Source organism: Giraffa tippelskirchi, chromosome 1 (genome assembly GCF_054371585.1).
Source record: "Giraffa tippelskirchi isolate mGirTip1 chromosome 1, T2T-mGirTip1v1.2.pri, whole genome shotgun sequence".
Taxonomy (NCBI): Eukaryota; Metazoa; Chordata; class Mammalia; order Artiodactyla; family Giraffidae; genus Giraffa; species Giraffa tippelskirchi.
Genome location: NC_137275.1, coordinates 143,947,611 through 143,974,851, shown reverse-complemented (window position 1 = coordinate 143,974,851; position 27,241 = coordinate 143,947,611). Strand labels below are relative to the sequence as shown.

Here is a 27,241-nt window from a genome sequence, read left to right as displayed (position 1 = left end):
AAGTCTAATGTGTTGACTTCAAGGTTTGTTCCATCAGTTATGATAGGAAATTTCAAGCCTTTTTTTTTTTTTCTTTCTTTTTAAGGCAATAAACTCGACAAGTTGCTTATGGCCTTTGCTTTTTTTGAAATAGGCTTTTAGAAAAGTGAAACAGAGGCTCTGGTTTATAACTGCATTTGACTAGCAAACCCTGATGCAGTTGCACTTGCATCTGCAATTTAAACTCTTTGAAAGTAGACCTCCAAAAATGAAAACAAACCCAAAACTGAAGCGGACCGTTAACCTATGACCAGAGGGATGATAAAACTGGACAGAAAAAAAACTCAGTGATACCTTCTTCTCCCACCTGCTCTGGGGTCCGTGAGGCCTAGGCCCAGATTCAGTCACACACACAGCTTCTCCCTGAGACTCCACTTCTTCCATAAAATGAGGGATGAAGACAGTCTCCTTTCAGGCTCTACAGTCCTTCCATTCCAAAGAGACACTGAGAAGAACCAGTCCTTAATGGTCTGAGTTATGTTTGCAAGCTCACATCTACCTGAACACAGGATGCTCAATCACTGGGATATAAAAGTAACAGAGAAAATTTCAAAGAGAAAAAAAAAGTTTCTATGACTGTATGTTTCAAATTACAAACCAGTAAAACATTTAAATATGTAGGGTTTTGTTTTGTTTTGTTTTGAATTGCATTGCAAAGCCTTTGCCAACTCCACCCCCTATTCACAAGTGCAAAAGTAGAAGCACAATCCTTGTCTAGGTCAAGAAAAACACAGCCTCCTTCAGACACAAAATGCCCTAAACTTTGCCTTAGGGGTGAGTGTATGAGGGATGAGGAGGTCCTTTGCCACCCATCTGTGACCTGGGATTCCTGTTAAACTGCCAGTAGTTGCACTAGGGGCAACATCCTGTCCTCGACCTCTGCACTCGCCTCTATGATACGTGCACTGAAGTTAACATGGCATACATCCCAGTGTTTAGAGGGTGCTATAAACACCACTGGCTCTCCATGAAGAGGTAACCAGAGGAGAGGGGATGCAAGATCTGTGCAGAGTTGTTAAGCCTTGTTCTGTCCCCCTGTGCCTAGCACAATACCTGGCACAGAACAGATGCCCGATAACCCTACACCAGTTGACAGCACAGACAGATCTCTTGAAAGTTCACCAGAAATGTGACCCAGAATTCCAGCTGGTGAACAGCAGAGGGGGACACTAAACCCTATGCAGGGACAACTCAAACTACTGATCGTAGTCTTACAAAGGCTCCAAGATGAATTAAACATCTCTTCCTCTGCAAATGATCGAAGCACTTAAGATGGAAGAGACAGCAATGGCAAGGTGAGAAGAGCTCAGGTCTGGGAATAAGATGACCTGGTTTTAAATTCTAAATCCGCCACTTAATAGCTATGACCTGGGGCGAGTCATTTTAACCTCTTAGCTCTCCTCCAGTGTAACAAGGGAATACTACTTACTTCACAGTCTATAGCTGTATTTAGAAAGGAGGCCACATCTGTGAAAGCACCTGGAGGGAGGGAGGGAAGGAGGTGGGGAGGCGGGGACAGAGAGGAGCGGAGGGAGGTGTGGAGAGAAAAGAGAAGAGAGGGAGGAGGGGCTGGCTTCAGCATGGGGAAGTTCCACTTCTAGGAACTCAGAACGGAATTTTCCATAGCAGGCCGGAGTAGACTAGCAGCTGTGGGAATGCACTTGAGAGACTATGAAGAAAGACATCGACAGGACCCGATGACAGTTTGAATGTGAAGGCTCTCAATTAAAGAGATCCTGGCCTGCCCTCCTCTGGCAGGGCCTGAACTCGTTCCCCCCGTGTTATTCCTAACATGATGGATCTCTTTCATTACTGTGGAGGAGGAATAATTCGGAAGGCACTGCTTAAAATGGTTTCCTTTATATGTCTAATGTCCTGGTATGACATAATCCTGCTGGCCCGTTTGGTTTTTTATTTTTTTTTATTTTTGGGGGTGCAGGGGCGGGGGATTGTGCTGGCTCTTTTTATGGTATTAGGTTTCTCAAGAAAGTTTTTAACTTTGTACTAGAGCCCCAAGGTGATTACTGTGAAAGGTGCTCTTTAAGCAATAGGACAATTTCTCTAATTAACTTGCTTATTATGTTTTTATTGTTGTTGGCCATTCTTTACATCTGGAGCAAACTATTTGCCTTCTTTCTTAAGGCATTTTTTTTTTTTTTTTTAAAGAAGAACATAGGTGATTCCATGCCTCCACTGCGAACAAATTCCTAAAAAAAGACTGAGAAGTTTTTCAAATTAGTGCCCAGTTCTAAGCTGAGACCTTCTGCTTGGAAGAGTTAACTTATTTAACTCAAAGCAAGCAATGTAGACAGGAGAAAAGAATAAGACTTAGAGAAAGCAGGTACTGTGGTTTATCTGGATTGCCACTAACTAGGTAACTATAAGAGTCAAGGTGAGACAAAATTTCCCTGTGACTCAATTTCCTTAATCAGACATAAGTGGCAGTATCTGTCTTCACTTTCTTGGGATGTTGTGAAAAACCTTTTTAAAAAAAATAAAAGTATTCTAGAAATAAAGAGTATGAAAATCAACATGTGAAATGTCACAGGGATAACAGTATTTATTTGTGGGTAAAACCAAATTTGAATAAAGACTGTGAAATATTTCTCAGGGAAATCACACACAACATGTTTTAATTTCCATAACTTATAACAACGCTGGTGTATATATTACACAACAGGCTGACTCATGCCTAGGTATGAGTAGAAATTTCCTAAAGCCCAAGCTCTGAACCAACCCAACAATGTAAAAGGTGAAAATATCATAGCCCATAACAAGGTACAGTCCTTTCCGCAAATACAAGAGGTATATTATCTGCCCCCTTCCATTGCCACACCCTGTATCCTTTTTCCCACCAACCTGGCCTTTGGAAAGCAGGTTTAAGGTAAAAAGGAAGCAAAATGCGAAGGTAAAACACAGGAATTTAGCTACTCAGTCATGTCCAACTCTTTGTGACCCCATGGACTGTAGCCTGTCAAGCAGCTCTGTCCATGGGGATTCTCCAGGCCAGAATACTAGAGTGGGTATTCATTCCCTTCTCCAGGGGATCTTCCCAACCCAGGGATCGAACCTAGGTCTCCCACATTGCAGGCAAATTCTTTACCACCTGAGCCACCAGGGAAGCCCACAGGAACTTAAATAAAATAAAAAATTAGCAGAAAGAACTGATGCTATTTCCCTGAGAGCCAAACTATAGGCCACAAACCTGGGGCCTTCCCATTTCAATCCTTCCTGTGACCTTACCCAAAACAAGGGGGCCTAGAAATCAGTATGCGTGTGACATAGCTCCTCCACTGGCTCCTGGGACTAGGCCTTCACTGCTTTTACTCCCAGCTCCTGGTCTTTCATACAGAGGCTTCTAGAGCTAGAAGTTTCCCTTCATGCGAACAGATATACCTGAATTGTCCCAGCAGAGCAATGACAAATTGCCACATGGAAACTCAATGACGGTGAATTGACAGCTTCAGGTGGAGCCAGTGTTGGCCTACACCAAAGCCACCTCTCTCTGCAAGGAGGGTCAGGATTCCTTTTCCTCCATATGTTGGAGAGACAGCCTTGCTCTTCTGGTGGGCACTCCAGAGCAACTGTGCTCTTCAAAACACAAACGTGTTTCTGAACAGCCCAGCAGAATTAAATCATAACCCAATTAATTCACAAAACACTCATGTACTCACTTAAACAAGCCTTCCTACACTTTCAGAAACAAGAAAGGCCATTCATTAAGAATCCATTCATTTTCAAATCTCAGAGTTCCTCATGTAATGATGAGTACACAGTAGATACTCAATTGGTTCTCTATTGACCACCTGTTAAGTACTAGATGCTACACGTACAAAGATCACCGGAGCAGAAAGGCCCTGTTTAAAGGAGAACAAAAGACAAACGTGTAGAAATAAATTATTATAATGTCAGAATTGCACTGTTAGAAGTAACGGCAAGGTAAGGGTCAGAAATGGTTTCATAGGAAGTATTTAAGAAATATTCCTAAAGCTAAGCCTTCAAAAATAAGCATTGTCAGTAAAAACTTACTTATGATTCAACAACCTGAAGTAAGAAGAGAGAATGAGAGTGAGAAAACTACTGCCAGTCACCCTACTGAAGCCAAGCTTTCCTTGATGAACTCTCTAAGTTTGGGGCAGCTGGAATATTCATACATTTTTCCTAATGGTGAACCTATATGTTTCAGCCAGAAAGCTAAGAGTTATTAAATCTCTCTTTCAGATTCTTGGCCAATTCTTAAATCAAAACTACAGTGAGGTACCACCTCAAGCCAGTCAGAATGGCCATCACTAAAAAGTGTTCTTGTTCTTCAGTCACTAAGTTGTGTCCGACTCTTTGTGACCCCATAGACTGCAGCACACCAGGCTTCTCTGTCCCAGGGTGTGGAAAAAAGAGAACCCTCCTACACTGTTGATGGGAATGTAAATTGGTGCAGCCACTATGGAAAACACTATTGAGGTTCCTCAGAAAACTAAGAATAGAATTACCATATGATCCAGCAATCTCACCCCTGGGCATATATCCAGAAAAAACTATAATTCAAAAAGATACATGCATCCCTATCTTCACAGCAGCACTAGTCACAATAGCCAAGACATGGAAACAACCTAAGTGTCTATCAACAGATGAATGGATAAAGAAGATGCGGTATACACATACAATGGAATAATACTCAGCCATAAAAAGAATGAAATAATGCCATCTGCAGCAACATAGATGCAACTGTAGATTATCATCCTAAATGAAGTAAGTCAGAAAGACAAAGACAAATATCATACGCATACCTATATGTGAAATCTAAAATATGAAAAAAAAGAGCCTATCTGTAAAACAGAAACAAAAGCAGGGACATAGAAAACAGAATGGTGGTTGCCAAGAGAGAGGGTGGTGGAAGAGAGTAGGATTGAGACTTTGGGATTAGATGCAAATTGGTATATACAGAATGGATGAACAACAAGGGATATATATAGCACAGGGAACTATATTAAATATCCTATAATAAATCATAATGGAAAAGAATATGAAAAAGAATGTATATATGCAAAACTGAGTCCCTTTGCTAGAGAGCAGTAATTAACACAACACTGTAATTCAACAATACTTCAACAAAAAATATATTAAAAACCCTTACCAAGGAGCCACTGGGGAAGCCCCAAGAACAGTTTAAGAGACACCTAAACGGGTAGCCTCAAATTCTATAGTTATCTGATTTTATCATACCTGATGTCACTGTGAGGTAGCTACCAGGAATTAGGAATCAAATTGCTCCATTTCCACCCACACCAACTCCCACCCACCCCACCCCCATTCCCCACCATCTAGATCTTCCTCTCAAGAATGTATCATGGGTTAACAATGCCTTGTACTTCTTAGGCATGGAGCGTTGGGAAAAAAACGTAATTACTTAATGCACACTTGGAAGAGGTTACAAGCTGCTTATCAAAGTCAAGACTGTGAAAAGTTAAAACAGTATTTTTCTAAAAGTCGAACAAAGGAAAAGTTCCTTCCTTAGCACTACAAAATAAGCAATGCCATTGATGTGGGCCAAAATCACCCTGATGGTAACTTGAGCCAACTACGAATTCAGAGAAAAAAGTTTTAATTTCTTCCTGTCACTGTCAGGGTGGTGGGTGGTTTCCTATTCAGTCAGAGCACATAAACACAAAAGTCAATGATTTAAAGGGTCTATTACCCACGGGAGGACATGATTTTTAAAAAGACCTTATGGATACTGCAGAGCAAATGGAATGCGGAAAGAGTTGGCTGTCCGCTAAAATAACTGCGGTGGGCCAAATCCTGACTACATGTTTTTTCAACCACAGCCTCATCTGGTTAACTTTCCTATGATTTCACCACTAGAACCAAACTGGCAAATTGTCTTTCAAATGAATATTAAATTCCAGGGCCAGAAGGAACAGAGAGGTCATTCAAAACACCTGCAATTCAAGATGACCAAACCTTAAAGCCATCCTCAAATAAATAAAAACGTAACAGCTTCTTAAAATTATGCAGAGAAGGCATTTTAAATGCCTAACTTGACTGGCATGCATTTATTGTGCTTGGTATTTCAGGAAATATTTATTGACTTCTCACCAAAGTCTCTCTTGCTGTAGTTTATTCTTATTTCATCATTTCTTATTTCATCATTCCAACTACGTTTTCTACAATTTTAAAGTATACATTTCAAGCTCTTTTCATCTCCAAATCAAGGCATTACATTTCATTTTTCCTGTAGTTTTTGGCAATATACAATCTATTACTATCTTAGACATTTTTTTCTTAGAAATTTAAGCTAACTTTGAATTAGATAAGTTCCCACTATTAGCTCTCCACTTTAGCATGCAAATGAGAAACCAACTTTCTTAATATACACAGAGAGGACACTGTTCAGTGAGAAAGATTTTTGTAAACACTGCCTTCTGAAAGTTCATCTTCTAATTTTATCTTCTTAGCACACCAGGCCCATGAGCCTCTCCTAACTCTTTACCACTGAGTAGATAATTCCCCATTTCTCCTGAAGCTAAATCCTCTGACACACAGAGATCTTGTACCTACCTTCCTGTTCATAAATCTTCACAGTCTCAGTACACAATCCACCTGACATCTGAAACCTCCAACCTGAAGAAATGTGTTCTAAACTCAGTCCTATTTAGATATCTGTCAATCCAAGAAACTCTGCTAGCAGCCAGACATTTCATCATCACATCATCTATTTTTCTTAGTCACTCCTGAATTTAAATCTCTAAATGGTGCTATCTCATAAATATATGATACCATACACTATTAGGAGTCTCTACCTATTACCAGTCAGAAGGTTGAACAATAGATTATCATAAAAATACAAGTTCTAATAAGCCTCAAAGACAAGAATGCATTAGTGACTCAGATAATGTAAGAGGTTTTAAAGGACTGGTTTCATTTTATTGTCACAATTTTTTAATCAAAGAAAAGTTCAAATGGGTGTACATTTACTTCTCAGGTGATGAACCCCTTTCGTGACAGGGGACACCCACCCATCTATTCTTTCCATTTACGTATCCCTATTGTTTTTCTTGTACAAATCATAAGTTTGACACATTATCCCATAGCCTGTCAGGTGATTGTTTATATTCTAAAAACAGGTCTTCCACCTCTTAACTCACCCCATCTCCAATTTTCTTTGCTGATTTCAAAACTGTATTTAACTCTTCAGATGCTAAGAATTAGAACTGACAAATGACAAGTGACTCTGGCATCTTCAGGTGCAAAAATATTGTGAAAAAGAAAAGAACAGCTGGAGGTCAACAAGTATGAATTATTTCAGAATCCTTAAGGGAAATGGCAACCCCATACCCAGTAACCCTTACCAAGGCAATCGATCAGAAATACTTCATGGGATACCATCATGGGTACTCAAAATATCACTGAAAATAATTACAACTTTTTGAAGTAAAAAAAATATATATATATATATTTTTTTAAATGACAGACCAGGAAAACATTAACACCATATTTCAAGTGTAAGATGCCACTGACTGTAAACAGATGTAACACTACTTTATGCTACACTAGAAGAAAACATAGCCAGGAAAACTCTAACTTAGTACTGAATAGTAGACATAAAGGACTTTCAGAAATGTTAAAATGTAGATCTTAAAAATCTATGAAATATAGCAGTGATACAATTACACTTGAGTATTTGTGGGTACATGAGCACATTATAAGAGATTTGGTTAAAGAAAATGTGCTCAAAGGGGTAATCCAGCAAAGCTGATCAGGGGGTGAAGTATCATCAAATCAAATTTATTTTCCTTCTGGTATCACTATATTTTCCATTTAGGCCTATTCAAAATTTTGGTGAAAATGGTTCTCCTATCAGACTCAGTTCAGTCACTCAGTCATGTCCAATTTCATGCAACCCCCTGGACTAAAGCACGCCAGGCTTTCCTGTCCATCACCAACTCCCAGAGCTTGCTCAAACTCCTGTCCATCGAGTTGGTGATGCCATCCAACCATCTCATCCTCTGTCATCCCCTTCTTATCCTGCCTTCAATCTTTCCCAGCATCAGGGTCTTTTCAGATGAGTCAGTTCTTCGCATCAGGTGGCCAAAGTACTGGAGTTTCAGCTTCAGCATCAGTCCTTCCAATGACTATTCAGGGTTGATTTCCTTTAGGTTTGACTGGTTTGATCTCCTTGCAGTCCAAGGGACTCTCAAGAGTCTTGTCCAGCACCACAATTCAAAAGCATCAATTCTTTGGTGCTCAGCTTTCTTTAGAGTCCAACTCTCATATCCATACATGACTACTGGAAAAACTACAGCTTTGACTATACAGATCTTTGTCAGTAAAGTAATGTCTCCGCTTTTTAATATGCTGTCTAGGTCTTCCTACTACGTACCCACCTGGAAAAACACTACTCATCTTTCAAATCTCAACCCCAAAATTACTTGTCTTCCCTGCCTTCCTCATAAACACTTCTCTGACATGTTCTTAAATTCCTCCAAATTACCAATTTCTCCTCTGGAATCTAAATGAGGATACTTATCCTCATTTTACTGAACTTGAAATTTGCTTCTCCATCCCTGCTACTATCTGTAACCTATAAAATCTGCCAAAAGAACTATTCTTTTATCCTTTTATTTTGCTTGACATTACCAGGGCCTAGTATGGTGCTTAACCCCAAGTATTCAAAACAGCTGATAAAATACTAAAATTTTGAACATAAGAACACTATGACCCAGAGAACAATAATTATATAATTGTACTCACATCTTGGATATAGTTAAGGACTGTGGCAAAGGTCTTTGAACAAATGAATCAAACTTATACAAATTCCCTTCTATAAAATCTATAGTTATTTTTCTTAATAAGATCTTTAAAGCAACAGCATATTCAAGCCTCAGTTAACAGCTTGATTTTTACATAAAAAAAACCTGTTATATTTAAATTTATTTTGATCAGTGAAATTCTTTTAGGGAAATATAAATCCCACACATGATTTTAAGGCAGTTTTCACTAACTGGCTCCTAGGACAACTGATTTCTATATGTATGAAAATCTAAACAATTTATTTTATTTTCAAAGAAGACATTTACTGTGATATACATTTAATTGTTTATTTCTCATATGCTCTAAACATAAAAAACTATGAAATGTCACCAACATAATAATAACATACTGAACACTAACCGAAGACTTTTAAAATAACACTAGAAAGAGACATATGATATATTTAATTAATAAGTTTTTTAAAAACAAAACTGCTATACTTTATGCTTTAAATTATCCCATATTCATTAAAGAATATATAAATACACACACACATATACGTATGTGTGTGTGTATATGTGTATGTGTATATGTGTGTGTGTGTGTGTGTGTGTGTAAAGTGATTTAATACATACAGAAAACACTAGAAAGCTACAAAACAAACTTAACAGTGATACGCCCCTGGGAGTGGGACTGGAAAATAAGCAGAGCTTTTTATAATCTTAAAATGATAAACAAATCAATGCCATTAACTGCAATAAGGCTGAACAAACAAATTTTACTTGGCCTAAAATTTTCACTGTATTTCATCAGTTGTCAAAATGATGATAAAATTGTAAGAATGGATTCTGCACACAGATGGACAGATCATATTATTTTCGGCCATAAAGTAACACTTCCCTTACATGCCAAGTTATGGTCAAGTCATACATTTCCTAAAATGTATTTTTGTCTGTCATCAGCTATACTCAAGCGCTGAGCTCTGCTTTTTGTGTTGGCCAGAATGGTATCATTGAACTCTTGTATGTCAACAGGAATGACCACTAATAGCACCGTAATTCAAAATTATTTTGAAAATCCTAGTGAATATAATAAAGATTTAAAAAAACAACCAAGAGCCATACATATTTACTTATAGAAGATTACTGTCTACTCAGAAAAATGGGTCCCTGGTTGGGAAACTAGTCCCACTTGCTGCATCTAAGACCTGACGTAGTCAAAGAAAGAAATGAAATAGTTTTTTTGAAAAGAAAGTCTATTGAAAAAGTATTAGTATCAAAAGGATTTCCAGAAATAAGGTAATATACAATAATATATTGATTTCCTTCATGGCCTTAATAACTACTTTCTGGAATAACTACTTCTGAAATACAATGGAACAGAAGTCTCCACTCATAAAAGCAACAATAAACGTAATGAACTCAAGAAATACAGATTACCTATAACTAAAGCTATATAACTTTAGTGAGAGAAACAAAAAAATAAGACCTGAATAAGTGAAAAGACATGACATACTCTTAGACAGGGAAGATGAAATATCACAAAAAGATTAATTTCCCATAAATCAATCCATACTTTTAACACAGTTCCAACAAACATCCTGTCCCCTATAGGCCAACATTAACATAAAGTGGTCTTGATGATTAATGAGAGAAATGGGGAAAGCACACTAGTTGGCAATCTTCCAAAGAAAAGAGCAGCTAGTAAATATATGAGAGGCTATTCCACCTCACTGGGATCAAAAAATGCCAAAAACAATTTTTCTAAAAGATTGGCAAAGAGTTTAAACTAAGATAAGGTCAACTTATACAACACAAATCAGTATCAGACACATTGCAATAAATCTTTCTACCTATTCTTCAAGGTTCAGCTCATGGTTTGCCTTTATGAAATTTTAAACTATTTGGCAAAGGTACTCCCACAATGCTCCCAGAGCCCTGTATGCTTGCTCTTTTCAGTAAATGTCTAGAAGCTCCCATGAACTGGTTTACTCTGCAAAGGTAAGGCACATACATTTTAGTCTTTATATCAGCATTTGTTGATTAATAAAAAATTGCAATAGACAGGAATCTGGAAGGAAATAAAAAGTCATTTAACTATCCATGACACTGTAACAACAACAAAACCACTTTAGAATGTTATAGAAATGCACTAATGATTATCAATTGTTGGTTGTCAAGATTCTAAAACAGAGTAACTTTGTGAAAAATAAATTATTTACATACATAATCAGCTATGTTCATCACCTAAAAGTATAGCACAAAGAACATCAGTGAAAATGTTCTGACACTGGTACAGCAAAGTTGCAAGATAGAAAGTGAAAGTGAAGTCACTCAGTCGTGTCTGACTCTTTGCAACCCTATGGACTGTAGCCTACCAGGCTCCGTCATCCATGGGATTTTCCAGGCGAGAATACTGGAGTGGGCTGCCATTTCCTTCTCCAGGGAATCTTCCCAATCCAGGGATCGAACCCGGGTCTCCTGCATTGCAGACAGACGCTTTACCGTCTGAGCCACCAGGGAAGCCCAAGACAGAAGTAGTCAGTACTAAAAGGTTTCTCATCTCATCTTCATGTGTTCTCCTGGTCTCCTAGGTGTTAATGAGGAGAAAACAGTAAAAGGGCTCTTTGTGAAGCCATGGTTTCTGTTTACCTATGTCTGCATGCTAAGTCGCTTCAGTCGTGTCTGACTCTTTGTGACCCAATGGACAGTAGCCCGCCAGGCTCCTCTGTCCATGGAATTCTCCAGGCAAGAATACTGGAGTGGGTTGCTATTCCCTTCTCAAGGGGATCTTCCTGACCCAGGGATCAAACCCACATCCACGTCTCCTGCAATGCAGGTGGGCTTTTCACTACTAGCCTCCTGTTTACCTGTAATTCTGACTATTCAAGGTCAAAATCTTGCTGCTATCTGGCAAAATCACAGGACCTTAATTACTAGAATGCAATTCTATTTACATTCAACAGATCACTCAATTGTCTACAAAAAGAACGAATGTGATTATAATCCTCCACTGGGAGAAGCTTACAGACACTATCCAGAAGACAACCTAAGCCATTTTTTAATTCAAGCCTTGCTTTCCCATGCCAAAAATCAGAAAATTGGCTCATATTCTTTAATCAATACTATTCAGAAAACTCCTTAGTTATCAGGCAAAGTATCTACAATGCAAATGGTATAATTTGTCAATAGTACATTCTTATCAAGCTGATTTCAAACGATCTGTGGCATATGAGACATACTGCTGTCAAAAATCAAGGCATTAGCTGTCTTAGAAAACAAGGAATTTTTACCATTAAATACTAGTAGCACAGACTAAACATTCAAGATGGAAAGTCAAATAACCTGAAGAAAAGCTAAGTTGAAAATATATGTTTGAAAGATATGAATATCAGTAAAACCCATAACTCAAACTTCAAAGCTTTACTTTCTTCATTCAAAGACTCTCTATTTTAAAGACAAGTTATATCGTCATATAGTCCTAGTGTTGAAATCCTGCAGATGAAAAGGATTCAAAATATACAAGGCAGGTAAAGGTTACTTATTAATTCCTTAGGCAGTAAATTAAACAGATGCCTATAAATCAAGCCTTCCTCCTTGTTCCTGGACCCACCCCACTCAGGCTTTGAAGGATAAATTCTTAAAGTGAACATTATAAAAACAAACCAATTAAGTCAAATTCATAGAAACAGAAAGGAAAATGGTGGTTGCCAAGAGACAGGGGAGAAAAAGGATGAAGAGTTATTGTTTAATGTGTACAGACCTTCACTTTGGGATGATGAAACAGTTCCAGAGATGGAGAAGGGTAACAATTGAACAATGTGAATGTTCTTAATATCACTGAACTATATACTTCAAAATGGTGAAAATGGTAAATTGTATATATATTAGCCACAACTTTAAAAAAGTAGTAACCAGACAAGTTGACCCATAAAAGTTGAACGAGGTACGTCAATATTAAAAAAGACTGAAAAATTGTCAATACTTCAGAAAAGTTGAAACAGAGTGCTAATCACTTCCCTGATTATATGCTAATGACTTCAGAAAGAATCACCAATTCCTCAACAAACTAAATAAATACACTTCTAATTTATTCTGGTAACAGGATAGCTTTTCAAAAGTAGTCCAGAATAAGCAATACAGAGAATGTGGCTCTTTCAAAGAGATTCTAAAAGATCTTTCTCCTGAAAGAAAATCTGGTTTTTTAAAAAAGCTCAAATTCAGTTTAAAAGTAGTTGACGGAAAAAAGCAAATGCCCAGTCTTCCATGAGAGAAACTAGACTGCCAGATGAAACTGCAAAACATATAGAAAGATCAAAGAAATGGTGAATGGACACTGTTGATCCTAGATTTAGAGAGAAAGGCATTTTTGAAAGGACTAACCAAGCATACTGAATGTTCACCCAGCCCTTGTGATGAAATTCAAAGGCGACAAGGTAAACAAGGAACTTTGGCAAAAGGTGCTTAAATTTTCTGATACAAAAGAGTTACTTTACATTTTGCACCTTTTTAGGTGGAGAGGAGACAACATCTAAGTGTCAGAAAAAGCAAGAAAGATTAGAAGACATCATTTATGAATGAAAGGAACAAAGTAAATACTATTCCACAAAAGGATATTAAACAAACTCATTTCTCCTGGTATAACACAGGATTATAGGGGTAAAGGTTGTAGCGAGTGTAGAGCTGAGGAAGTCAATATAATGAAAAAAGTAAAAGAAAATATATGTTTTTTTAATTTTAATGAGTAGAGTCCCTGAGACAAACAGGTTTTCATATCTACAGAGAAAGGCCTATGGAAATATCTTAAAAACAGTATCATTAGATGGCTTTAACCATTTTTTTCAAAAATCTTGCCATCTTAAAGGTAAGAATTGCTACCCTTTTTTCTTGCCAGGTCTCCAATAGATCTAATGAAATCAAAATCATCAAACAAAGACTGAAATTTGTTTATCATGGAAAATCCAAAAACGGCAAGAGGAACAGTGGCTGATTATCACCTTACAGATGTGTGTAGTCATAGGTTCAACAGTTAAGGATACCACCTCGAAGAGGCCAATAGGGTACTTGCTTCTGCTGGGGCAGGTGGTCACCTTTACACTTAGCTATCAACAATGTTCTATACTCACAACCTATCTTCAAATACAAGTTACAGAAGACTCGGGTAAAAGTACATACAAGCCCAACAAATGCTCAAAAAGCATAAGGCAAAGAAATTCAAAACATGTGCTCCAGTGACAAAAGGTCAGTTGTGGCAGCTTCCTGTACCCTTGCACCCAAGCTATTTTATCTTTGTGATTTGATGACAATCAAAAGTAAGAAAAAAGGAGAAACTCAATGTTATGATTCATCTTTCCAAGGAGGCACCAGAGATATTAAAACTTTCACACTACTGGTAATGATTCAGAGAAAGAAAATGAATAGAATCAAAAGATAAATTACATTCAAGTTATCAACCAATGGCAGATATTTAAATAACTATATGACAAACTCTAAGGTCCTATGGATATGAAAAGTAAGGACCAGTGCCTACCTACAAGGAATGTACTATTTACTCTATGATCCTCTGGTGAAGATACAATTTCTTTCTTCATTGTTGGTCGCCTTTAAGACAACTCTTCACTACCATTTTTGAGCACCAGGATGGGGAGAATTTCAAAGCTGTACCTCAAGATTCCTGTCCTCTGGTTATTTGATCAAACACTAATCTAGGTACTGCTGTGAAGAGATTTTGTAAATGTAATTAAGGTTATTAATCAGCTGACCACAGGCTATGGAGACCATCTTGGATTATCCAGACAGTCTCGAGCTGATCACGTGAGACCACAAAGTGGGGAGCATTCTCCAGCTGTAAAGAGAGTGATGTGTTACAAGAGGAAGAAGAGATGCAGTAGCAGAAGAGAGGTTTCCCAGTTGAGAAGGCTGTGCCGTGCCCTTGCTGGCTCTAAATGTAGGGGCCCACGAGCAAGAACTAGAGAGAAGCCTCTAGGAGCTAAGGGCTGGACTCACTGACCATTCACAAAGAAACACAGACCTCAGCCCTACAACCGAAAGGAACGAGATTCTGCCCACAATCTGAATGAGGCTGTGAGCAGATTCTTCCAAATCTTCCAGTAACAGGCCAGCTGACCACACCTGGATTTCAGGCTCATAAAACTCTGAACAGGGAAACCAGGTAAGCCAATCCTAGCTTCTACAGAAACATGAGATAATGAATGTGTGTTGTTTTAAGCAGCTAAATTTGTGTTAATTTCTTCTGGCAGCAATAGAAAATTAATGCAAGCACTTACATGAAAGCGCTAGGACACAGTAACTCATTTAATTCTCATAACAACCCTGAAAAGTTATCCCTCTCCGTTTTACAGATGAGGAAACTGAGAATAGAAAGGTTAAATAATCAGCTTACTTGCAAACTGGAATCACTAATGATCAGAGTGGCTTACATATACTAAAGGCATTGATAATAGAGAAAGAAAATCAGGGGAGAATACAGGCCAAAAATGAAACATATTATTTAGTTTATGGGAAAGACTGACAGACACAATCAGTCACTAAAATGTCTATAATGAGAGGAATGAAATTTGTTTCCTAACCTTCAAAGTGTTATTGCTAAAGACAACAAAATATTTTCAAGAATTTGGGTTTCTTTTGAGATTCAGTCAAAATTCAGGTATCAGCAACTGTTACATTCTAAAACAGTAATTAACAAAAGTACAAATATTTTGAGGGGAAATATGCAGAAACCTTTAAACAACCATATATAGACCTTGAACTTTACTAATTAATAGTACTTTCCTCGAGTGATGATGTTTTCTTGTTGGACTTTTAATCTTAAAATCTTGATTCCTAGAGTTGGAGGCAAGAATCTCAGAACACAGAACATCCTTGGCTGATAAAATACAAAATTTCCTCTCAAATAAACCAAGCTTGGATTTCCAACATGTAATGGTAATTTAAGTCATGAAATGAACACCTACTTGGTCTTTTATGTATGAATAGTGTACTTGTGTTGTTTTAGATTCAGTAATAAAAGATTTTTTAAATAGCCTATTTAGAAAAAACAGAGACATAATTTCCAGTTTAAGAAATTTATAGGAAAAATTTTATATCTGGCCATAGTTAAAATTTTCAAAGCTAATGTCCTATTTTTAAATGTCTTTGTTATTATGAATTATGTACATGCATTGATATCCATCATTAATTTGCAGGTGCTCCTAACGTAAACTGCATATACCTATTTAGATTTTTTTAAGGCTACTAGCATACTAATTATAATTTAAGCAAAGTAGGTGGCAAGATCTTTCCAACTTGTACCCTTCCTACAGGCTAGGAAAGGAACTTAGAGGTAATTTGGTCATGTTCTAGTTCTTAAATTGGATGGTAAATTCATGGATGTCCATTGGATAATCTTGCTTTGTAATTTACACATTACCTATGTTGTCCTATATGTACTAAGTGCTACATAGATTAAAATTAACAGGTGGTACAGTTTCTTCAAAGTATAGTCACAAAGATAAAAGCAAAATTATGAATATTGTATTTCATGACTTCCTACATGCATATAGACACTAATGTCTTGGAATTTATAGAAAAAAAAATCCTTTACAAAACTTCAACTATACAGAAGAGCACAAAATAGTTGCAATCCAGAAAAATGAAAATCCACTTAAAAACCAAAATTTCTAAACTAAATTAAGAACTTTAGTAAACTATATATAGAAAATACAGCTTATAGATCTGGTCTTGAAAACCTTTAGGTTTGGCTATAAGTCCTTTATGGAAGACTATAGGGTAACTAATCTATTGCTGATGAGCCAGAAGTCTGGGGTTGTTTTTAACTTTATGGAGTAGCTAGGATGGATCCAGTTTACAGGATGGAGTATCTGGTTGATTATCTTACCTCTAAAAAACTGGCTAAGTATTACAAATCAGTCTTCAGTCTGAATTGTAAGTTGGTTTCTGTTTTTTTTTTCTACTACAGCTATTATTCTTGTCTTTTTTTAATTTGCTTAGTGAATCACAAGTATCTCAATACTTTTGCCCTAAATTAAATTTCAGAGAGTGAGGCATTAAACATTACAAACTTCTTATTATTAGAAACTTTATCATCAAGTGCTCTCTTATTCTTATTTATTAGCAGAACATTTTTTTAAGGCATTTGCCATGTAAACAACTCATTTCCTTAGAAAACATCTTACCTCTCAAAACTTACCAAAGGACAAGTTTCTGGCCTTTTCCCCCCATTTCAACAAGTGTTAAAAACAGGTGTCAAAGATAGAACCAGGTTATTCTGACCTATCCAACTCCAGCTTAGCTTCTAACACCTTGTCATAACATCCTTATGGGATACAGTGGCTAAGCAGTAAATAATTCGCCTGGAATGCAGGAGATACAGGAGATGCAGCTTCAATCCCTGGGTCAGGAAGATCTCCTGGAGGAGGACACGGCAACCCACTCCAGTATTCTTGCCTGGAGAATCCCATGGACAGAGGAGCCTGGCGGGCTACAGTCCAAAGGGTTACAAAGAGTCAGAACAACTGAGCACTTTCATAACGTCCTTATTTTTTAACACCCTGGAAAGCTTAGTAACTTCACAGATGAGCTTTTAAGGAAAGGTTTTCTATAAGACTTAAGAATATTAATTTCAGTTCTGGCAATCTGACCTAAGCAGAAAATTCTTATCAAAGAATAGCATCATACTCTTATGATGTTCATTATAGTATTATTCACCTGCATGCGTGCTCAGTCACTAAAGTCATGTCTGACTCTTTGTGACCCTATGGACTGTAGCCCTCCAGGCTCCTCAGTCCATGGGATTCTCCAGGCAAGAATACTAGAGTAAGTTGCCATGTCCTCCTCCACGGGATCTTCCTGACGCAAGGATCGCACATGAATCTTCTGCATCAGCTGCATTGCAGGCAGATTCCTTACTGCTGAGCCACTAGGGAAGGCTGATATTATTCATCTGAGAAAAACATAGAAATCCACTTAAATTCTGATAAGAAGGAATGGCTACCTAAGTGGTATACCTTTTATAAATGGAATATGAAACAGCCATAAAAAATTATGTTCACTGCTAAAAATGTACAATTACATGAGAAACAGCTTATGTTACAGGAAGTGTGAAGAAAAGGACAATTACAATTTTTGAAAACTACATTGAAAAATATTAGAAAGGATACTGGATATTTTTTGTTTTTTCCCAAAAAGTATATACAATGTACATACACAATTTTTTTAGTAACACCATAGCTACAGTCCTTCTGCTCACATTTTACGGCATGCAGCTATCAATACCTCCTTGCTTACTTTCCCAGAATGCATACTTCTAACATTCAATAATCTGAAACACAGATGAACATTTTTCATATAGAAACTAATAGCCTCTGTCTTTCAGAGGACACACTTGGGTGTTTATTATCTGAAGACTATTAAACTATCATAGTTAAAAATAATTGGGCTATCAATTATTATTATAGCAGATAAACACAATTTGACTTTCAGGATCCCTGGGGATTCTTTTTCCCACACATGTCAGGATCCTAAAGAATTTTCACTGTTATTGAATGATTTCTATGATCCATCACATCATCTATAGAGACACATCGTTCCCCCATTCTTCAGGGAAGATCAAATTTGTGCAGTAACCCAGAAAGCTTTAAAGATGATCATTTAATCTTCAATTACATTACATGGGTTTGACCTAAATTTAAGAAAAACTAGGTTACTTTAAGAAATAAGCAAATAATTCCTTGAAGTAGTTGATCTTATCTCCCTCTGAACATTTTTTTCTTAATCTCAAATTTCATATTTCAATGATATTTCCCAGATAAATCCAGCTGCTTGAAGTTCTCTTTGAAAATATTCAAAACCAATACATTTTAATAGCACTTGGGGCAAATTTATCAACATTTTGCAGGCTGCCCTTCTTTAGGGGCTCAAAAAAAAAAAAAAAGACAGTTAAAAAGTATTTTCAAATTAGTCTCCCATTTTCATTCTCAAACAGACAAGTTTCCCCACCATGAACATTTCCTCATTACTAAACTATTCTTCATAACCAGTCAAGTTGGCCCTGAGTTTAATACCCACCACACACTCATTTTTATTTTATATACATTGACATTCAATGATATAATTATTTTATTAGTTTTATAGATACCAAAGCGATATTTCCAGGGGAAAGAAGTAAGCCCACAGTTGTACTGTACATATATACAAAATGATTTTTTTTCCCCCCTCACAGGGAAATTTGCATCTTGATGAGAGGTTGTCTTTTAAACTAGTCTACTTTCGTACATTTAAAAAGGTAGTAAATTTATAGTTAGTTGAATGGGAAATGCTTGTATCTCATTCCTGCCAAAACATAAGCAAGCTACTTAATTAAAGGGAGTTCACCACTATCTTTTCGTCCTCAAGGAAAAACTGGGGATTGTGAAAACAGCCGTTTCTCTGTATTTCCACCACACTTGCTCTGTGGTGTTGAATACTATGCTCAACCACACCAAAAATGACACTCAGAAACGCCTACTTCCTTGCTTCTCAGAGTGTGGTTCACAAATCAGTGACATCATCACCTGGGAACTTGTCAGAACCAAAAATCTCAGACTCCACCCCAGACCTACTGAATCACAATCTAAATTTACCAAAATGCCCAGGTCGTTTGTCTGTACTTTGAAGCTTAAGAAGCACTAGTCTAGAAGTTACAGTAGAAGGCAGCACGGCAAACCATCTCCTGCTTGCATGTGCTAAGTTGTTGTGAAAAGCTGCAGAAAATCTACAGTCAGCAACAAATAAATCATTCCTAGAAATTGTTAATAAATCTTTTAATTAGATCGTCTTTCCACAAAGACAAAAAACATGCAAGTGACTGATGCTTTGTGCCTATTAACAGGATTTCCACTGCACTATCAGAACTAGATATTTTTTAATAACAAGCTGAAAATACATACATCTGTTCTCCATTCTCTAATAGAAATCTTGCTAAAAGATTTTTCCTCTTCTGTTCAAACCTAAAATGGATCTTGTGGATGAAATCTATTTTTAATTGTTTCAAGTTAAAAATGAGTCAAGGAACCTTAATAGAAAAATCCTAATTGATCAGTTTTAGGAACCAATCTAATTCACCTTATAAATGAATGAAGTATGCACATTTATATCAAATATATAGCCCTTATCATAGTCTGTGGTCTCATAGGAGGTCTCACAAGGAGGTACCTGTAACAAAGGTCCTCACTTTCAAGAATAACTTTCATAAGAAAATATCAAACGGCAAGTTTCTGGGAATTAACAATACAATTGACTCACAGAAGTGTAATTTATATGACTTTCCAAAGGTGGATCCAATATGTAACATGGTACACCTGTACTGACCCATGCTCTGTTAGTCTATAGATCTTTAAACAAGCTGCTTCTATAAGGACTTCAAATATAGCCTACCACAAAAGTGTTTGGGGAATAACTTTATCCCCCTACAATCGTAGTCTTGTTCTAAACAGAGCCCTTAAGTAAATTAAATCTTTAGAAAAACACACTTTTTTGTTTGTAAAGAAAGAAACATTTCCTGGATGCCAGAGAATGTTTCCTTGAGAAACTGTTTATGTTACTGTGTTGAAAAGGTGTTTATGTTGCTATAAACACCTTCCTTGTAAGAGAGTATGCAGAGTTTCCCCATTGTTTACATTGTAATCAGCCCTTATTCTGAAAAGATCTACCCTGATTCCTCATGCCTGGATTCATTCTTCCTCCATTCTGTCCCAATTAGATCACTCTCAAAGATACTCTGTATTTGTTTAGCAAGATCAACTTATCTCACGTGAACAAGGGAGCTTAGGTTCATAATCAGGACTACAATTACCAACCTCATTAATGAGCAAGCTGTGGTGGTTTGTGCTACTGTCAACTTCATTAAGTAGAAATTACATTTCCTGGAAAATTCTTCTCTGTGTAGTTCCAGGTTAAAGTTAAAAGTAGAACTGGCCTAGACTTGGAAGGAAGGATCTGCATGGATATGGCAACCAATATTCTCTGAAGGTTGTCATGGATAGTACAGTGAGAAGACATGGCTGTGTAGGCGGGTTCAAGCTTATCTTTGCTCTTCTCAGATACCTGTCCAATTTCCAAGCTGGCCCCTCAGGTCAATAGTGATTCCAGGCCCATCAACAGACCCATAGATGGTAACTACACGGAGGCACAGCCTTCCACAGACCCGCTCCCATGAGCCGTGTCTCATGTTTGGCTTCTCAGGCTAACTAACTGGAGACTTCACTGACACTGTGACTTGCCTCCTGAACCTTCAATTACCAAGCACTTTTCATAAATGTTAAGGTATAATTTCTATAATAAATCTCTTACTCAATAATCAATTGTAGTCTTCTTCCATGATTAAACCCCAACTGATTTGAAAGGCTTGGTTTACCTGTTAGCTCTGCATTTAATGGTCTCTTGCCATTAATGACATGGCATATTCAACAGTAAATGGCACAACAAAGTTTGCTTGCTGATGCTCAGCTGTGCTAATATACGGCCTAAGGTTTAAGCCTATCACTAAACCCTATCTTTTTCCCATATAACTTTTTTCTTTATGTTCTGGCTTCATTGAGACATAATTGACATGTAAAAAATTTCATATTTAAAGTACGTAATTTGATATGTTTTGACATGAATATACACTGAGAAAACTATCATCACAGTCAGTAAAATGTACATATCTATCAACCCCAAAATTCTTCTCACCTCTCTTTAAAATTCTTTCCCCTATCTGCCTTGCCCCATCTCCCATCTCTAGGCACCACTGGTGTACGCTCTATCACTAGAATTATTTTGCATCTTCCAGAATTATATATACACATGGAATCATACAATATGTACTCTTTTTTGGGGTGGGCAGGGGTGTCTGTTTTCTTTCAGATTCATTCATGTTGTTGTGTACATTAATAGCTCCTCTTTATTATTTAGTAATGTTTCACTATGTAGATCTCCAACAATTTATTTATACATTCACTTATTGGTAGACATTTGAGTTGCTTCTAGTTTGGAGCTATTACAAATAAGGCTCTCATGCACATTTGTGTAAAAGTCTTTGCATGGACATATACTTTCAAGTCTGTTGGTTAAGTACCTATGATTAGAACTAGGAAGGTATATGCTAATGTTTTAAGACACTGAAAAAATATTTTCCAAAGTGATCAAACCTTTTCAAGTATCGATCAGCAATGTATGAGAGTTCTGGTTGCTCCATAAGCTCATCAACATTTGGTATCGTCAGTCTTTTTAAATTTAGCCATTTTAATAGTTAAAATGGTGGTGTAATGATATCTCATGGTAGTTTCAATCTGCATTTTCCTAATGACACATGATACTGAGCATCATTTCATGGGCTTACTTGATTTTGTGTATTTTCTCTGTTGCAGTGTCTGTCCAAATATTTTGCAATTTTTTAGCTGGATTGCTTTCTTATTACTGAATCTTTGATTTTGTTATTTATCCTAAGTAGTCACTAAGTCATGTCCAACTCTTTATGTCCTCATGGACTGCAGCATGCCAGGCTTCCCTATCCTCCACTATCTCCCAGAATCTGCTAAAACTCATGTTCATTGAGTCAATGATGCCATCCAACTATCTCATCCTCTGTCGCCCCCTTCTCCTCCAGCCCTCAATCTTTCCTAGCATCAGGGTCTTTTCCAATGAATCAGCTCTTTCCATCAGGTGGCCAAAGTACTGGAGTTTCAGCTTCAGCATCAGTCCTTCCAATGAATATTCAGGGTTGATTTCCTTTAGGATTGACTGGTTGATCTCCTTTCTGTCCAAAGGACTCTCAAGAGTCTTCTCCAGCACCAAAATTCAAAAGCATCAGTTCTTCAGTGCTCAGTCTTCTTTATGGTCCAACTCTCTCATCGGTATATGACTGCTGGAAACTCCCACAGCTTTGACTATATGCCGATCTTTGTTGGCAAAGTGATGTCTCTGCTTTTTCAAGGCTATCTAGGTTCATCACAGCTTTTCTTCCAGGCAGCAAACGTCTTTTCATTTCACTGACTCGTAAACCCTTTAAATAATCTAGATTCAATTCCTTTGTCAGACATATGCTTAGCAGATATTTTCTCCCAGCCTATGGCTTTTCATTTTCATAACTTTTGAAAAGCAGAACTTTTTTCATTTTCCCTACTTTAGGCACTAAGTCTGTCATACTAAAGCACAACATTTTTGATCCTGGAAGTCTGAAATCAAGATGACCAAAGTGTCAGCAGGTTGATGCTCCTGCTGAAAGCTCTAGGGTAGAATCCTTTCCTGACTCTTCTAGCTTCTGGTGGTTGCTGGCAATCTGTGGAACTCCTTAGCTATGGTAGCATAACTCCAATCTCTGTGCTGTCTTTGCACAGTATTCACTGTATGTCTCTGGGTATCTGTATCTTCATGCTGCCTCCTCATAAAGACACCAATCATTGGCTTTAGAGCCACACTTAATGCATTACAATCTTAACTTGATTACATCTGCAAAAAACCCTATTTCTAAATAAGATCATATTCACAGGTGAGGGGGTTAGACTTTCATCCTATGTTTGGAGGGGGTACAAAATTCAATGCACAGCAGGTGCACAGATTTTAATATTTTAAAAAAAAAAGCTCACTGAACGATAAATTATTCAACATGAGTTCTAGCCTCCTTGACAACGGTCTGTTTTTGCCTCTTTCACTGTTCCCATAGAGATATCCCCAAGCTCATTTGCAGAATGTCTTGCCCATGGTCTTACTTCCTCAAAACAGATGGATTCCTTGCAATAGAGTCAGTTTAGTTTAAGCTTCTGCTCTTGGTTCATTTGTCCATACCAACTATTAGGTAAATGAACATGATGAAACAAAAAAGTTGCCATGATTTTCTCTTTTATGATCTCTCCCCCTTTGTCTTCCCCCAATTAGAGTACTAAATTTGGGAGGAACAGGGTTAGTTACAGTTAGTTAGTCAGTGTTAGTTGCTCAGTTGTGTCTGACTCTCTGCGACCCCATGGACTGTAGCCTGCCAGGCTCCTCTGTCCATGGAATTTTCCAGGCAAGAATACTGGAGTGGGTTGCCATGCCCTTCTCCAGGATATCTTCCTGACCCAGGGACTCCCGCATTGCAAGCGGATTCTTTACCTACTGAGCCACCAGGAAAGTTAGTGACAAATCTAAATCTAAGAGATGCATCTAATTACAGACCTGTCTTCCTTCAGCATCACCTAGAAGAAAATACAAATTGCTTCTGCAAAGAAACATGTTCTAATTATCAACTGTTGCATAATAAAGCACCCTAAACTTAGTTTAAAAACAATAACAGCCATTAACTATCTTTCCCTCAGGACTTTGGGAAGATCTCGTTTCTCACTTGGCAGCAGTCAGATAGTGGCTGGAGCTGGAGCGACAGGGCTCTCGGGAGGGTGAGGGCCCTTTCCTGTGGTCTCGCCTCAAAACATGATGGCCTTAGGACACTTGGACTGTTCCTATGGTGGCTGCAGGTTTCACAATCAAGTCTTGCTTTCCAAGAAAACAAAAAAAGAGGAAGCAGCACTGCCTTTTATGATCTCATTTCCGAAATCACAAAGGGTCATTTCTGCAGGACTCTGTCAGCTGAAACAACCACAAAAGCCCACTTAGTTTCACAGGGGAAAACATCAACCTATCTCTTGATAAAAGTGTCAAATCAAATTGGAAGAAGAATATGTCAGATGGGAGATAGCACTGTGGAAATCTTTGGAAAGCAAAATCTGCCCCAGAACATATCTTATGTCTCCCTGGGGCTCTGCTCCATTTACATTAAATGCCAAGTTCAAGGTATATACTCAAATTCCTAGCACTCAATATTTTCCCCATTCTTGTTTCTGCCAATATTGTTTTCCATCTTGACTCCTATGGTCTAGCATACACTAGTGATTTAGGTCCTATGGGTGTTCTGTGTTATAAACAGTGGATCCAGAATTCTTTACTCAAAGTCATACAGAGAAACTAATGGCAATCACTTAACTCTCTGTAATTAGCAACCCCCTCCATTCCAACCTTCTCCTCATGATGAAGGCCCAGAAACCGAGGTTCCACTCTAGCCCTACCGAAACTTATTCAGAACCATCTACAATTCAGTTTCAAATCATTCTTTCATGGGTTTGAAGTTAATCTCTCACTGTAAGACACACACACACACACACACACACACACACACACACACACACACACACACACACACCCCAACACCTTCTTCAGTCAAATGTGAATGTCTTTTGGGTCATGCATCAATTATGGTTCATGATAGCTATTCATTAGTCTGAGTGTCAAGGAAATGTCCCATGATCGTTTCTACTTCCATAAATCATGATAAATCTTCATTCAACTACACCATTTTTAGGCACTTCCTTTAAGATTCCCTTCTTTTCTATAAAATACAATGGAAAATAAACTAAATTTCATACAATAAATATTTATGGAACCCTGACTGCATGCCAGGCCTTCTGCCATATGCTGGGCCACAGAGAGAAGTAAGGCACAGTCTCGCTTCCAATATGGGAGGCGAATTTACCAACAACCACTATACAACTTCACCACAAACAAGATATGACTAAGGCTTAAGCGACTTGTTTAAAACCATAAATAAAAGAGATTACCCAGGTAGGCAAAGAGAAAACATAAGAGCCCAGATTTATAGAGAAGACATGGCTGGATAAGAAAGCACCAGTGAACTTGAAAGTTCCTCTTACAGATATACTCCAGGTCCTTGACTGTTTGTGACCAACCATGAGGCTAGAAAGGCAGGCAAGTGCTAGTCTGTGTTGTTCCTTACACAGTATCGTGAGGAGTTGAGTTCTACAGACAACAAACAGCGACTAAACACTTTTAAGAGGTGAAAAGACTTAAGGAGACCCAAGTTTTCAGAATGACAATCGGCCACTATGTGGGAAGTGGTTTGTGGGAAAAGAGCCTGGAAGTAGGAAAAACTACTAAGTTCAGGCAAAAGGAAAAATGGGCCCAGGAATGGAATGAACAAAGCAATACAAGAACATCCAATCTGGTGACAGATACCTTGAACCAGGGCTGGAGGAGAGGCGGGCGATAAAAGCATCCTGTCAGAAAAAGAATCTACAGAAGTTGGACAGCATCATGTGTCAAAGTCAAACAGATCAAAAGGCTAAGAGAGGAAATAAACCAAGACGACAGTGATTTTAAACTTACTTTCTGCAGGAAGCTTGGTTAATTATAGAACAACATCACTAAATGACACCCTAAGTGACAGACTATGAGCTAAGTACATAATCACAAACTCAAGGAGAGTAACTTTTCATCCTGGTGATTGTCTTACTCACCTTATAAACCATGTTTCTCTACTACCACAAAACTAGAAGGTAGAAACCAGAGGCCCTGAGATGTCAGGGAACAAGAAACTTTAAAAACAAAGTCATAAAGAGGAATAACAGGATCAAAATGGAATCTGTACAAAGTACACATATATAACAGCAAAAATAACAGCTGGCAGAGGATGAAAATTGTAAGAGGTTAGCCTGTAAGCTCTCAAATAAAAATGTTCCTATAGGAGTAATTCCTCATCCATTCTTACTTTGGCTGTAGCCCTTCTTCCCATGCCTCACTTGAAGATGTCTGAAAGGCCCCCTGGTAGCAAGCATGTCTCTTACTACAGACAAGAAATGAGCTTCTAGTTGCACCTTCAGCAGGTGGGTTTTTTCTCTTCCCCTTTGCTTCTCTATCCTCACCTTGGGAGGTTTATATTACAGGTGAGCAGTAGGTCTGGCACATAACATTAGAATATCTCCAAGCACTAACTGTTCATACTAGCTACAAGCATTACATACCACCTCTGCCTGATCCACCTCTGCCATTTTTCAGCTGTTTTTTGTTTCATTTTGTTTTGTTTTAATATTTATTTATTCATTTGGCTGCACCAGGCCTTAGTAGTGACATGCAGGATTTTTAGTTGCAGCATGTGGGATCTAGTTCCCTGACCAGGAATCAAACCTGGGCCTCCTGCACTGGGAACATTGAGTCATAGCCACTGCGAAGTCCCTCACTGTTTTTAATGTAAGCTGAAATATCTTTCATGATCCATCTTCACATTCCCAAAGACAGCAAGGAAAATATGCATTTCTGTTTTGTCATCTCTGAAAAATAAGCGACAGTGGTCACTGACAGGGGTCACCTACCCCACTTGTCCAAGAGGAGAGGCTGGTGAGCACTGTCGGGGCACTGCTGGCTTTCCCTTGCCGCTGCAGCCTCTCCATCCTGAACAGTTTCCAGAGCCATAACCATCGAGTAAATACTATTTTTTTTAACTATTAAATATTAAACACCCATACAAAGCCAGTCTTCAGTGAAACATGTTGTTGGTATAAGGATACAGATTTCTGGCTTTGAATCACATCCAGTTATTATGCATTCCAAATCACATGCCAAAATTTTAATGAACTTTCAAATTTACATTTATG

At 37.8% G+C, this 27,241-nt stretch overlaps 1 protein-coding gene across 3 annotated transcripts in view; it reads right to left on the bottom strand.

The window, feature by feature from the left end:
* Nucleotides 1-27,241, bottom strand: part of MLLT3 (MLLT3 super elongation complex subunit) — a 273,832-nt gene that overhangs the window by 146,098 nt on the left and 100,493 nt on the right. Inside the window, exon 1 of one of the 3 annotated variants that reach the window (XM_081570033.1) lies at nt 24,145-24,292. The exons of the other annotated variants lie outside the window; for them this stretch is intronic. Coding sequence (XP_081426159.1) covers nt 24,145 — 1 coding nt within the window. The 5' untranslated portion in view covers nt 24,146-24,292. Of the gene's footprint in view, nt 1-24,144; nt 24,293-27,241 lie in introns of those variants that run through there. 3 annotated transcript variants of the gene reach the window in all.